At 42.8% G+C, this 15,417-nt stretch overlaps 1 protein-coding gene across 1 annotated transcript in view; it reads left to right on the top strand.

Annotated features, from left to right (window-relative positions):
* The window catches only part of DAW1 (dynein assembly factor with WD repeats 1), a 45,949-nt gene that overhangs the window by 16,236 nt on the left and 14,296 nt on the right, over positions 1 to 15,417 (top strand). Inside the window, exons 4-7 of the mRNA XM_075570168.1 lie at positions 2,309 to 2,367; positions 5,503 to 5,625; positions 5,847 to 5,946; positions 7,901 to 8,008. Coding sequence (XP_075426283.1) covers positions 2,309 to 2,367; positions 5,503 to 5,625; positions 5,847 to 5,946; positions 7,901 to 8,008 — 390 coding nt within the window. The remainder of the gene's footprint in view (positions 1 to 2,308; positions 2,368 to 5,502; positions 5,626 to 5,846; positions 5,947 to 7,900; positions 8,009 to 15,417) is intronic.

Genomic DNA, 15,417 nt, shown 5'->3' with positions numbered 1-15,417 from the left:
GTGTGTGGGAGCAGGGGGACTCTTGAGCTGAACCCCATTGATTTCAGTCTCTGGGAACCCCTGCTTCCCGAGTTACAGGTACCGTTATGGGGTGCCGGTATCTCCTATGCATTTAAATGTCCCGCGTCACATGAATCTCATGCATAGTAAATGCATTTAATAGTAATACAATTGAAATGAAAAAGCATACATTTCGGCAAGAGATGCGAATGGGAGGCGTCTCTCTATGCAGCAGAAAGGAATCGCAGAGTAAGGCTTTTTCAGAGAGGTGATCATCACACCGCCGGCTACTCGCCCGTTTTGTGAATTTTGCTATCGCAGGTAAACAACGCTTTCTGAATACCGTGATGGCAAAGCTCACAAAAACGGCCATTTAAATGGCAGGGCGATTTTTTTTTTAAATTTTTTTTTTAAATGAACCTTTAGGGCATAGGCCCCTAGGTCAGAAATAGTGTTTCCTTACAAATCCCACCCACTTTTTATATTCCTAATCAATCTAATCATTAGATGGCACTTGGAAAAAAAAAATATTTACTGAGATTCTTGTCCCATTTATATCCCCAAAATATTCATTTTCTAAACCACGTATAGTTTATTACTCCTGATTATTAGTCTGCATCTGGAATCCCTCTGTGCTTTTCTGTAATGTAATGAATTATATTTATGGGGACTTTTAAAAACAATAGCTTAAAACTATGCTTGGGTTATATTTAATTTGGTTGCAGCACATTTAGTTTGCATGAATTTGAAATATTACAACATGTCTATTAACCTTTAAGGGGCACTGGTCCAATGGTACCAGGGATGGTCACCTGACGCGGCCCAGTCCCTGGATGCCGGAAATGGAAGGAGCTCCAGTTCCGCTTAGATGCCGCAAGGCTGGATCAGTTCCAAAATAATGGGCAACTGTCCGTGACATACCGGGTACGTCAATGGGGCACTGTAGAGATTAACACCTTCGCTGCCAGACAGGGCCGGCAGCAAAAAAGGGTTAAATGAAAGAAACTTCCCTTGGTTTCAGCTCCGATGTAAGTTGGTGAACGAGACTGCAATGGTTCTGATACAGCCATGCTGGACAGCTCCAGGTGCTGATCATGTCTGTGCAGAGATCAGCCGCTTGGCCTTTTGGAAATATTGGCTTTTGCCTTACAGTCTCATTAATTTGTCTTCACAAACCGGCAGCATTCACACGGGATCACATGTATATAGGCTACCAGAGGCCTGGGTTTGGGGTGAGGAACAGATAACAGAATATATACTCTGTCTCACTCTATTTTTATTCTGTTATTTTTGTTCATGTGCTAATTTTAGGACTATAAACTAACATGGATAGACATGATATTCGGTTTCGCTTTTCATTGTTATGACATCGTGAGAGGTCATCAAGACATAATTCGCAATTCCTTTACATTACAGGGCATTCAAGCTCTAAAATGTTGGCATCTGACCTTTCCAAATTGTAAATTGTCACTGAGATTGGAGCAAAGGCGATTTCACCAGCGGCAAAGGAAAGGATTCTTTTAGGGCAGTTCAAATGTGGGATTTACTACCGATGGGGACTGTGATGGCAGATACAATAGATATGTTTTAAGAAAAGGTTATACCTCTTTTTTTTTTTTATAAAGGAAAGGTATACAGGGTTATACCAAGTCAATAAACAAGGGAAAGGATGTTGATCCAGGGAGAAATCTGATTGCTATTATTGGAGTCAGGAAGGATTTTATTTTTCCCCTTATGAAATATTATTGGATAATATTTCACTTTTTGTTTGTTTGTTAACTATCCTCTGGATCAATATACTGTAAATACAAATATAGGATAAGTATCTGTTGTCTAAATATAACTGCACTCGATAGACATGTATTTTTTCAATGTCATCTTCTATGTAACCATGTAACTAGTGCTGCCGCCACCCCTGGCTGTAAACATTTTTACACTATATTTGTGCATGTTTCTGGTTTTGTATGTACCGAACCCCCACCCAAGTTTTTCCCCTGCATTCCTTTTTTGAATGTGATTTCCCATTCGACTTCACAGCTTATCAAACATGCCTACAAATGTCTTTGATCAGTCTTTGCTTCTCCTTAAATAATTAATCTAGCTTCTTATAAATGTTGTATTAAGTACACAGTCCCCCTCCTTTGTTACACTTGCTAGCTCACTTACAGGTATGTTTGTGCTGTGAAGTCCTGCACATGAAGTTGATGATTTATAAAATATGAGGACGGTGTTCTTGATTTACACACAGCAACGTGTTGCATACAAAGAGAGCTGAATACATTTTTCTTCCTTGTTTTGTTGATTTCAGGTTCTCCGAGCACACATATTACCTCTCACTAACGTGACATTTAACAAGTCTGGCTCCAGGTAAGGCGGCTATGCAGTGGTTTCATTTCCTAAGTCTGATCTTAAGTAGCATCATATGGTCACAGCCGTGAGGAAGAGACCGTGTTCCCTCTGTCAGTGTTATTGTACAGGGGTGCGCGCTGCCCAGGGGGGGCAGGAGATTTTCATGGCATCGTGACGTCACATGACCCCGCAACGTCATTTGACGCCGGAGCCGAGCAGGAAGGAGTTGCGTGTACAAGAGGAGACTGTTTAAGTAGTCCTATTTGCTTGACAAGGACAACAAGTCTAAATCATTGCAGATATAACCACAATAGTGCCTGTAATGACTGAAGAGATTTAACAGCTAATTGAGGCATGAAAATAATATCGTACAATACAGGCTGACCAAAACTCTTCTTCTTTAATAATTATTTTAAATGGCTTTTCTGGTTAAAATGTTTAAAATATTAAAAGATATTTACATGCAGTATCTGTGATGTTTGAGAGCCTAAATCCCTCAGTCCAAAAATAATTGTCTGCACCCTTCCTTTTTTATCTTAAGCACATGAAAACACTGTCAAATACTCCAGTAGTTGGAAAAGTGTTGATATGAAATAATTTTTACAGACGTCTTAAACGTTTTTCTAACACGTCTTATAACTCGACTCAAATCCCTGCAGAATTCTTACCTCATTTAGGATTGATTCTTAACTGATGAATGCAGCATCAGTTATACTCTGCTGTACATTTCCAAGGCAGGCTTTTGGGCCTAATTTAGAAAAAGACATATAACAACAACAAACACAAATTAGGGCTTTCAGAAAGTTAAGGGATTTCAAGAGAGAGTTACTATAGGAAACCCTTCTGATTTGTTGTGGATTCAAAGCTACAATGGTATACTGTATGTGTTTAACTGTAATAATTTGATTATTTCCAAAACAATTAGTTGTAACCACATAATAAATGGGAAACCGACTATACATATTAAAGTATTAATGGTCCATTATAATTGTTACCTACAATCCGTTAATTCTTAAGATGGCAGTGAAAGCCCAAGCTATCTAAGGATTTGGTCTATGATTTCTTTAGAAATCATTTTTTTTTTCAGATACTATAAATATCTTATTTTAGTGAAACACATTTTTCCTGTAGAACCACCTTCAGTCATCAGTCACATAAATTACCCCCCAGATACAGTATCCTTGCATAAAAGATCATTTACATTGAAACATGCAAATATATTTGGAAATCTTACCAAAGTGCAGAGGGGACCCGCAGCAAATATAATTCAAGATAATTTAGTCTGCTAAAGGCCCAGCCAGTGTTTGTGACATCACCTGCCAATATTAACCAGAGACATCACAGTGTATGATGTCATGTGTGACCCTCTTATCAAAATGGGTGCATAATCTACAGCATGAGGTTTATCAAGACCACAGGACCGTAATATGTACAGCCAGGGCCGCTGCAAGGGTATTTGGCACCCTAGGCAAACCTTCAGCCAAAAAAAGTGGTTAAACTTAGTTCACATTCGTCACTGAGGGACTCTTTGAATCAGCAGTCCATGCTGATTGTAATTTTTCTTTGCATTTTATATTTATTATTTTCCTGCCATTTTCAACAAAAAAAAACACACACACACACACACACACACACACACACACACACACACACACACACACACACACACACACACACACACACACACACACACACACACACACACACACACACACACACACACACACACACATATCAAATACCCCTTTTAGGAGAATAAGATTTTGAAATATTAGGCGTACGGGAGGTTAAAATAGAGCTTTCCCCAACAGGACCTAGATATTAACATTGTATGAGTTAAACTCTTGGCGGCTTCTAGGGCTGATTACTGCTTTAAAGCTCACATGATATACGTTATGGTGGGTAAAAAAGTGACAAAAACCCTCCACCATACAGTTACAGCAAATAAAAATATCACTTGTGATCACATTCAAATGTCTGACAGGTCTGCAACCCTGTTTTTCACCTTATCTCTTCGCATAAATTACTTCAATTGCAGCCAGAGATTCTGGGAAATGACATGCAAATAAGCACACAGTGTCACCTTTTGCTTCATGTCCATTTTAACATGGAGCCCTATAAGCTTATGCCTGCTGCATTACACAGCATAACATCAAAGCCTGGGTTAAAGAAGTGTTGTTTCAACCTTTTGTGTCTCTTCAGTGTGAGGCTGCTTTAAAGCCATATTATATATTATATATTGCATATACATTCATTTTTTGCTGAGGATACCGGCACCTTTTTACAGAACAAAACACCACTGGATAAAGGTATATGGCAGAATACATAATTAGTGCCCTTGTCATAACTTTATCCCCAGTAACTGCTGTGTATATTTTCCTGCTGTTGGCTCATACAAACATAGAATTTGGCAGCAGATAAGAACCACTTGGCCCACTGTGGCTGTCCATTTTCCCATCTGCTGTAAAGCCTCACACCCTATTTGATCCTTGACTTTCATATTTAGGATTTAGCCTTATGTATTGTATGTCTTTATTTATATAGCGCCATTACTGTATATAGCGATTCACAATAGTAATACACGTGACAATCATATAAATAACAGATACAGATAACGGGTCATGGGAATAAGCGCTTCAGACATAAACGTAACATTTAGGAAAAGGAGTCCCTGCTCCGAGGAGCTTACAATCTAATTGGTATGTAGGAGGAACGTACAGAGACAATAGGAAGGCATTTTGGTAAGTGCTTCTGCAGGGGGCCTAGCTTTATGTATCATGTGTCTAGTAATATCTACGGTGCTACTCATATGCTTCTTTAAGCAAGTGTGTCTTAAAGTGGGTCTGTCCCAAGCATGTTTGAATTACCTTACTGTATTAGATCCTACCACCTCTGCTGGGAGGCGATTCCACGAATCCAACACCCTTTCTGTAAAGAAGTACTTCCTCACATTCCCCCTTAGCCTGACTCCCTCCAGCTGCAGAGAATGACCACTTGTTCTAGCGCTTCTCTTTCTCTGAAATATGCTTCCCTCCTGTACTATGTTGAAATCCTTTATATATTAGAACGTTTAAATCATATCCCCCCCTCCTCTTTACATTGATTGGGTGACACAGCGACGGGACTCACTCCATGTTCAATTCTTCCTTTCAGCTTCATCACAGGTAGCTATGACCGGACATGCAAGGTGTGGGACACCGCCTCGGGCGAGGAAATGCACACCTTGGAAGGGCATCGCAACGTGGTCTATGCCATCCAGTTCAATAACCCCTACGGGTAAGCAGGCTTTTTACCGCTGTTCATTATTATTATCTTTTATTTGTTTGGAGCCAACATATTCTGCAGTGCAGTACAATGTGGGAGGGAGGACAATACAACACATGACAAAAGAGTACATACTGTATATGTTAAGGCAAACTTTGACAGAGAAGCCCGCCTGCGAGGGGTTAAATAAACCCACGTTCTTCATTCATTCAGCGTTTTCTTCCTCTCCTCAGAGACAAAATTGCCACCGGATCCTTCGATAAAACCTGCAAGTTATGGAGTGCGGAGACAGGAAAATGTTATCACACCTTCCGGGGCCATACAGCAGAAATAGTGAGCGCTCGTTAGTCACATTTTTTAAACTTTGTATTGAAAGAGGGGTGTCTCTGTAAAAGCTGTAAATGCAGCCGACGCAGGCACTCCTTTTTATAATAGTCTCGTTTTTGGTGGTGTAGTTATTTTCACAATCCTTTCCCGTGTTTTCTACCATCATTTCTTCCTCTTATTTTCACGCAGTCTCGCCGCTTGTAAATACATGAAGACACAAAGGGTTTCAACAAGGTACAGGAGGGAAATTTGAGGAGTACTTCAATATTCTCTTATTAGCCCCCGTAGGGACTGCACCTTTTAAATACATAAGCAGAAGCGAGCCCGCCATTAACCCGTTCCCTGCCTCTGCTTCATTTCACCTGATCGGTTGTACAGGTATTAAAGGAGCAATCCCATTTATTTTATAGTGTTGGAGCCGGGGGGGGGGGGGAGAAGGGGGTGTGTGTCTTTCAGAGATGACCGTTCTATTTTCAGCTCTGGGGACTCCCTTGCTTCCTAGATGCTTACTGGTGAAGTTACTGGTGTTACAGTACTTCCTGTATTTTTTTTATGGGGATTTAAATAGCCGACCAATAGGAATCCACAACTGATAATATTGCAGCTTTCTATTGACTCAGAATTGGCAACCATTTTTGTTTCCCCATGGGGAGATTTAAACCCGATAACTTCCCCATTAAGTATTTCAGAAACTAGGGGATTGTCTGAGCTGCAAACAGTACGTTTGGATCAGGGGTACCCACGGCTTCCATCCTGCAAGCAATGGGAGGTTAAAACAAAAAACTGCTCCTTTAAAATCAGCTGCCTTCAGTGATATTATTTTTTAATTCAAAGCTGTTGAATTATGTAACAGATCTGTGAGGCTGAAAGTTAGAGCTCGACAGAGACTTTTTTTATATCACAGAATTAAAGGCCGTTTTCCCCCGAGCCCTTTCTCTTTTTGTAACATATAATAAAGCCGTGTCATGTCTCTCGCTGTTGAGAAGCATCGCTCCGTATTGATTTTAATATAGCTGAGGATCGATTCTCCATGTACTGTACACTGATATACTAAGCATCCCATGTGCTCTGTATCTGTTGCTCTCTTCAAAAGTAAAATTATTACATGGCAGTGCTGGGAGCTTTCACATCTGATCAGTCTCACACTTCTATGTAAGTAGCCAGTCCCTCGTAGGACCAAAGCGCACTAATGGCAGTAACATGTTTAAGTGGTCACCAAATGTGACACCAAAAAGTATTTTTAAATCATTAAAGTCTGTGTATAAACCAGGTGAGCTGAGAGGTTTAATTTTTTTCTGGCTTTTCCCTTTTGTCTGTGTGTTCAGCAGGAGTTTGCAATGGCAAAGACCCTCTTCCCTTATCTTTATTGGCTCTCTGATAAGGACAGGGTGGGCTAAGAGCAAACAAAACTCATGATCGCCAAACACTCCCCCATTCGGAGACCCTGAAGAAAGAAACATGCATAATTTTAAAAGACACAAAAGCTGCCAGCACTTTGCTTTAAGCTCGGTTACAATGGAATCCAAGTCAACTGTTAAATTCTTTACAAAATTTTGTTTTTAGGTCAACCTACAGAAATTGCACCTTTTTAAACGTTTTCTGCATCAAGCAATGTATCTTTAAAGAATCCAATTACTCAGTACCACTATTGCTAAGCTGCCCAGTATACAGATCTAATATCTGTAAAAAGAACACAAGAACGTCTCCAAGAGTGTATTAAAAGATTCATTGAAACATATCTATTAAAATAACAAGTTACCCTCACATTTGTGAGGCTAAATAAAGCCTCAATCAAAGCACTGGTGTTTCTCCTTGTGTCCCATGTATCTTAGTATACAGAACTGCTAGTGACATGCTGTATATATTGTCGTTTTTATACATATTTAACGTTTATTTTGAAATGAGCCATAGCTGCTGCGTTAAGATGAGGTATAGTAGTAATGAGGTTTTTTCTTTTCAGGTCTGCCTGTCATTCAATCCTCAAAGTACTCTCGTAGCTACCGGAAGCATGGATACAACCGCAAAGCTGTGGGACATACAGAGCGGAGTGGAAGCTCTGACCTTGAGCGTAAGTTGGGGATATTAACACAGGAACAAGAACTCAACCCGTGACGCTAAAGAAGGGCAGGCTAGTGGGAATGTCTGGAAAGAGCAGTAGATACATGGACTCATCACCCAGCAAAGAAGGTGGGGGGCATGTCTAGAAATGGTAGAACGGTGACGGCATTAGGCTGGGTCTCGGGTTTCTTATAAAACAAATGATAAGAGAACAAAAAGAGACTCGTGGTGCAGTATATCTTAGAAAGTTTTTATAATGGTTGTAGAAGCAAAATAGTCCTACTCACAAACGCCAAGTTTTGCAAGGCACATGCTTTACAAGAGTAGCAGTCTTCCTGGTGCCGTAGTCTACTATCAGTGATGGCTCCGCCCCACTCTGACGCGGTATGTTTCATATATCCGGTGACTCATAGGGGGGTATATCTGAATATAATATACTGTTGCACTGTATATGTCTAATATGTCTATATACTGTATGTCTAATATCTGTACATGTTTATAGCAATATAATAGCATGCAGAGACATAATGGATTAACACCCAGCGTGATGTAGTAACACATGGAGCGTTATAACAAGAGCTGTATAAGGACTCGCAGAACAATATAACAACATGCAGAACTGTGTGTTGGTGGCCCCTCTGGCAGCGAAGGGGTTAATAGAGAACTTTTGCCGAGCGCACGGCGAGAACGATTTGCTTTTCAGACGACCGTGAAGCATTTCAGCAGCAGACTGTTATGATCTTCATTAACGCAAAGTAAAAGGCTTTTTTTTTATTCTCTCAAGTGCTTTTTTGAGATGAACATTTCCAACGGAAAAACCTTCGCCCGGATTTATGACCGAGAGATTGGAGTGTCACATTTTCCGTTTTTATTACGTCTTGGAGGAGTCGTCTTCTTTCTGTTCGAACGGCTGCCCGATTAACCCCTACAGTGCCAAAGGGGCCTGCGATGCATTGCTGTGTTTTACCAGCAGACTCTGTGATTTGAGGTGTTTTCACCCTTCGAGTACCCCTCCACGTAGCGACCATCATTAGCAATGCCGCGGTGACGCGATCACTAAGTGCCGTAGGGACTGGGGCACTCTGGTGCTGTGGCCCCTCCAGCATGCAAAGGGCTAAAATGGCCTAACTTCAGTTTGGTGCTTCTAGCTTACCGAGGTCGAAATGCAGAGGCCCTTCCAAGAGTGAAGTGATCAGGAACGTGTTATAAAGCGGGTCTCATAAAAATGACTATTTAAAGGGTCAGTTCCTCCTAGGACCAAAGGGAAGGAAGGGCAGTGACATGTTTAATAGATTCAACGGATCACCTTCTACAAATTGGACAAGTACAAATGTTTTTAAATATTTTTTTTTTTTTTAGAATTTTAACATTTCCACAGTACACAAAAGCATTGGATGTTTTTTGTGGCCCTTATCTGCAGTTTTTTTGGGTATCAGACTGTTTGCCAGTCCTCAAAGCCCAGGGTAAATTGTTAGCTTTGCTCTGTCTTTTGTTTGGGTAACCGTCCCTGTAGTACCGTATATTGATCCAGAGGAAGGCAAACAAAAAACCCCAGTGAAATATCATCTAATGATATCTCATATTGTAAGTGGAAAAATAAATGCCGTCCTGACTCCAAATATTGGCAATCAGATAACTCACTGGATCAACATCCTTCCCATGTTTACTTATTTGGTATATCCCTGTATTCCTTTCATTTCTAAAAAGATTTCCAACATTGTTTTGAAGATATCTATTGTATCTGCCATCACTGTCTCCATGGGTAAAGAATTCAACATTTTAACTGCCCTTACTGTAAAGAACCTTTTCCTTTGTTGCTGGTGAAATCTCCTTTTCTCCAACCTTAAGGGATGACCCCAGGGCAGCTGACAGGTTTCCCGGGGTCCAGGACTAGAGTTGCATCCCGGCCCCCGCCCGTGTCGGAGGAATTGCGAGCCCCCCATTTTACACCTCACGAGCCCCCTCTATTTCCCACCCCCTCTTCCCATGTCTTTCTCTCTTCTTCTTATCACTCCCTCTTCCTCACTAACCCCCCTTCCACCTCACCGCATGTATTTATCTCCTTACTCCCTCCCTAATTCCCTCTATCTTCTTACTCGCCCCCCATCTTCCGTCAATTACCCCACTCTCACTCAATTCCCCACCACAAAATACATACCATCCCCCCATTCCATATTAAAAAGACCCCCACTCCCCCGTTCCATACAAAAGACCCCCATTCCTCCCCAATACATATTTAAAAGACCCCCACCCCCAATACATATAAAAATACCCCCACTCTCCCCCAATGCATATAAAAGACACCCCCATACATATAAAAAGACCCCCACTCCCCCCCAATACATATATAAAAAAGTAGACTTACATTGGGGATGGTTAGGCCGGCCCGGTGGCTGCGGGGGTCAGGCGGCTGGCACTGCAAGTTGGGTCCGACCTCTGGTCAGGCCGGCCCGTCTGCCGGTCGTGGCCGGGCCCCGGCTCTCCAGCTGCAGGCCTCCTTACTCTGTGTCCCATGCAGAGCTTCCAAAGTGAGCGTGCATCGGAAGCTGAGGCCTAGCTTACTTCCGGTGCGCTGACGTCACGGGCCTGTCGTGCGCCGCCAGAGGTTGGAAGCTTGGCGTGGTATACATAGGGAGGAAGAGGCCTGCATCTGATGGAGAGCAGGGTCTGGCCACGACCGGCAGTCAAGCCTGGCCAGAGGTCAGGGCCAATTTGCAGTGCCGGCTGCCGGGCCCCCCCGCAGTCACTGGGCCCGGGAAAATTGGCCCTTCTGTCCCCCCCTGTCGATGGCCCTGGATAACCCTGTGTCATTTGTACTGCCCTTGGGATGAATTTCTTTAGAAAACTCCTTGTATTGTCCACGAATATATTTGTGTATAGTTATCATATCCCCTCTTAAATGCCTCTTTTCTAACGTAAACAAATCTAATTTAGCTAGCTTCTCCTCATAAATCAGATTTATCCATCTCCTTTTTTAATTTGGTGTCTCTTCTCTGTACTTTCTCTAGTTCTATAATGTCTCTTGTAAGGATTGGTGCCAACAATTGTACTCCATATTCAAGGTGTGGTCTTACTAATGTTTTATATAGGGGCATAATTATGTTTACTTCCCTTCCATCCATTGCCCGTTTAATGCAAGATAAGATCTTGTTTGGCTATTTAGAACACAGTTTCTTATGTATAGCTTCTCATATGATATTAACATGGAAGCGTACAGTTACCCGCTATTCTCACTGTACACAGTTCACTGTATCAACCAGATACAGGTCTCTTGTGCTGACCACTCATAAAAGATTAATTATGAGACTATCTATGGCAGACTACTCACATTCATCTTTTCTCACCCATAGACTCTTCGGAGGCTACACAGCATTCAATACTAGAGCTAAGCAGGGGCGTAACTACATTTTTTGGGGCCCCCTGCAAAAATGTTGAAAAGGTCCCTGAACAAACAAAAAAAAACAAAACAAATTTAGTTTACACTGGGGTCCCCATGTCAGCAGCCTTGTGATCAACTCCCTCTTATACACCTCGCAAGCACCCCCGCACAGTCCCCCTCTCATCTCAAACTCCCCCTCACACTCCCCCCACCCATACTGCCCCCTCTCCCTCCCATGGCTCACCCCCTTTCTTACTCTTACTCCCTCTCACTCTTACCCCCTCCTCTCTCCCTCACATATCCCCACTCCTTACTCAATCTCCTCCCACACACTCTCCATGCCCCCCCCACACACAATCCCCATCCCCTTCTACACACACAATTCCCCCTACAAACACAAACACATACATACATACATACACACACACACACACACACACACACACACACACACACACACACACACACACACACACACACACACACACACACTTCTCCCTATATACACACACACACACCTTTTTTTACCCTGGGGGGGGGGGGGGGAGGAATTGCCTATGTTTAGTGAAGGCCCCAAGGGAACTTGAGCCCAACTTCCAGCAGTGGCCAGCAGGGCCCCTCTGCTCTCTTGGGCCCCGGGTTTGCAGGAATTAGCAGAATGGTGGTTATGCAACTAGAGCTAAGATACTCTGCTGTCCGACTCTTCTGTACCCCATCGTAACAGCATAGCACATATATCACTTACAGGATTAGTAATAATCATTACCAAACCTAGTGAAATCATAAAATATGGCATGGATAGCAACATCATATATTTATTGCACAGCATTTGCATGAATATAAACCACATCAGGGTGATGGTAGCCAACATAGTGGTACAATGAGATGGTGATGGAAACTTATGCTATAACTTGAGTTCAAGGAGAGGGTCAGGAGTAGCAATTTATCCAGGTCCTAACTTATACACACCGACCTACATGGGATCAGAAACTATATACTGTAGGCCTATATATTTTCAGCCAGTGGAGGGAATCGCTATCTCTCTTAGTAATAGGCAAGCCCATATTTCTCTTGCCATCCCGTCTGATAGTGTACTGGATCGGTTTTGTGAACCAGGTTACCCTTCCCATCAGGGACTTCTACAGAGTGAACCCTTTTGTGCCCACATATTCCATCCGGTCTATATTGATGCTTCTACCTATATGCCATATACACAATAGCTGTTGTACCCTTACCTGGCACTCTGCAATGGTAGGGTGCCCACGCTGACTGATATAGGCCCTAACCGCATTCTCTATCCACTCATCCCATGCATGCTCTGCCAAATGCATCATGTCCTCGGTGATATAAGGATAATCAAACCCACAAATGTCCCGGACCACATGGTACGCACGTCTAAATCGGGCCAAGCGTTTGGAATACGGCCTGTCTTGCAGAACCCACACTAATGGTTCTATCGTAGATGGTGGAGCCATGGTCATGTCCCACAACACATCTTTACTGAAATGGTTTATCATTCATGGCCTCAAGTCTCTTTCTATAGATTTCACTTCTCCTCAATCAACCATCCTGATTCCCACCAGGTGTCTACCTTACTTCAGTGACAACTGACCATGCGGGTCTGGTTGAGATGTGGACCCAGCCAGCAATGAGGTCCTTCCTGTCCGGGGCCACCAGAGGGTTTTCGACCTCTGTTTTGGGAACCCTGCTGCGAGATTCACACCCAGGTACCACTGCAGCAGCAGGGCACACTCCCGGTCGTAAAGCCTCTGCGTTTGATCCAGGCGAGCCGCACTCCACAGGCGATCCAGGCTCTACGGCGGATGAAGAAGCTCGGCTGTCGAGATGCCCTGACGTCCCCTTGGGGGTGAAGTCGATTCCTCAGCCTGGATGTCCTCAGGTCCCGCGGGAGGTGAGGTTATCCCTTCCTCATCGATCACTTCTTCAATGATGACTTCAGGTATGGCTACCTCCTTGAAGAGGTTCCCTGGATCGGAAACGACGGCACCCATCTCAGTCGAGGACAGTACATCAGGTGCCCCCTCTGCAACCTCAATTGCCAAGGTTTGGCACGACTCCACGGATCTCTCGGAGGTGATGGCTAGCTTGGGGGAAGCCATTCCTCGCCTTGCAGCACAGCTAAGATATCTCATCTCACATATGGGGGCACTGCGCTGAGATAATGAGATCTCCACCAGGCCTCCCACACAGACTGTAAAAAGCCTGCACAAAATCTTTTCCCAGCATCGACACCACCAGGACCTCATCGGGGATTTCGTAATGCTGCACTGTGCTGACCAGTTGTTCCCTTTGACAAACATATTGAGACAAGAGGTAAGATGCAGTAGCAAAGGGGTGTTACATTTGCAAAGTAATTATGAAGCCGTTATCCGCCAAACAGACAAATGTATTTAGCTGACAAGCATGAACTTTTACCGGATGCAACAAAAAAAACAAATTCATTTTCCACAGCATATCATTTCTTAAATAAATGTATAAAATTGTTTTAAGATGGAATAAATCTGTTTTAGGAAGCCAATTACACTTGTAAGATATTTTAAAATATACAATTTTTGATCCACTAACTGCCCCTTAAAAAGACCTGAAAAATCATTTCAAAACAGAAAAATATTGGAGGGCTTCATAGTGAAGCATCATAAAATGTAGGTAGAAGGTGGTCTCCAAAGCAGAAAAATATGTTACTGAAATGAAAATAACATTTTTGTTTTCACGATTTTGAACGTGGTTGTCACCTTCCAACCATTTCCATTCCTGAGATACCAGCCTCTGATATACAGGGTCTTGGGGTGGATTAAGATGTCTGCTAGGAATTGCCATGGAAACCAAACAAAAAGAAAAATATTAATATGTCCTCCTTACATCTCAGCCCTAATTTCTCGCTATAAACTATCCAGACTCTTGCGTTCTGCTCAAGGATGTCTTCTCTCTACCCCTTTTGTATCTAAAGCCCTCTCCCACCTTAAACCTTTCTCACTGAATGCCCCACACCTCTAGAATGCCCTTCCCCTCAATATCCGACTAGCACCCTCTCTATCCACCTTTAAGACCCACCTTAAAACACAGCTCTTAAGGAAGCATATGAATAGCACTGTGGCTGATAATTAACACGTCATACATTAACCTGGGCCCCTTGCAGATGCACTTACCAGAACGCCTTCCTACTGTCTCTGTAAGTTCTTCCTACCAACAAATTAGATTGTAAGCTCTTTGGAACAGGGACTCCTTTTCCTAAATGTTACTTTTATGTCTGACGCACTTCTCCCATTTATGTGTTATTTATATTATTTATTATTTATATGATTGTCACGTATATGACTGCTGTGAAGCGCTATGTACATTAATGGCGCAATATAAATAAAGACATACAACTGAACCCTGTTATAACGCGGTGCTTGGGGTCCACATAATGCAACCGCGTTATAACGGGGATCGCGAGAAAAAAATGGCCGCGATCAGGGGTTCCGTGTCCGCCGGAAGGGGAGAGCTGGGATAACGATCCCAGCTGTCCCAGACCCGGAGGCGTAGAGGCACCCCCACGCAGGACTTACCCGGAGCAGCTTCGCAGGGTGCTTGGGATCCGACACCACGGGTCAGGTAGGTGTGTGTGTTTTGTTTATTTTTTCCATTTTGTCTGTTGGCAATAAAGCATTGAATAGATATATGTAAAAACATTTTTAAAAAAAGCCAACGACCGCTGATGTCATTCGTGCGGCGCCGCTTCCGGGTCAGTCACGTATGTCAGAGAAGCTGGGTCACGTCCTCAGCCGCGGTAGTTGCATGGTGGTGCCAGGGGTATTAAGAAAGGTAGGAGATATTCTATATCGGGAGCCACGCTGAGACCACGTTATAAGCGGATCCACGTTGTAGTGGATCGAGCTATAATGGGGTTGAGCTATACATACATACAATAACTACTGTTCAGAAATTGTTCAGTAAAGAATAATTCTTAGTGAGCAGGTTTATGATATTTGAAATTAGACCTCAATACATATTAATGCTTTAACACAATTATTGTATCT

The sequence above is a fragment of the Ascaphus truei genome, chromosome 14 (assembly GCF_040206685.1).
Source record: "Ascaphus truei isolate aAscTru1 chromosome 14, aAscTru1.hap1, whole genome shotgun sequence".
Taxonomy (NCBI): Eukaryota; Metazoa; Chordata; class Amphibia; order Anura; family Ascaphidae; genus Ascaphus; species Ascaphus truei.
Note: the sequence above shows the minus strand (reverse complement) of the source record. Positions and strands in the feature narration are given on the sequence as shown.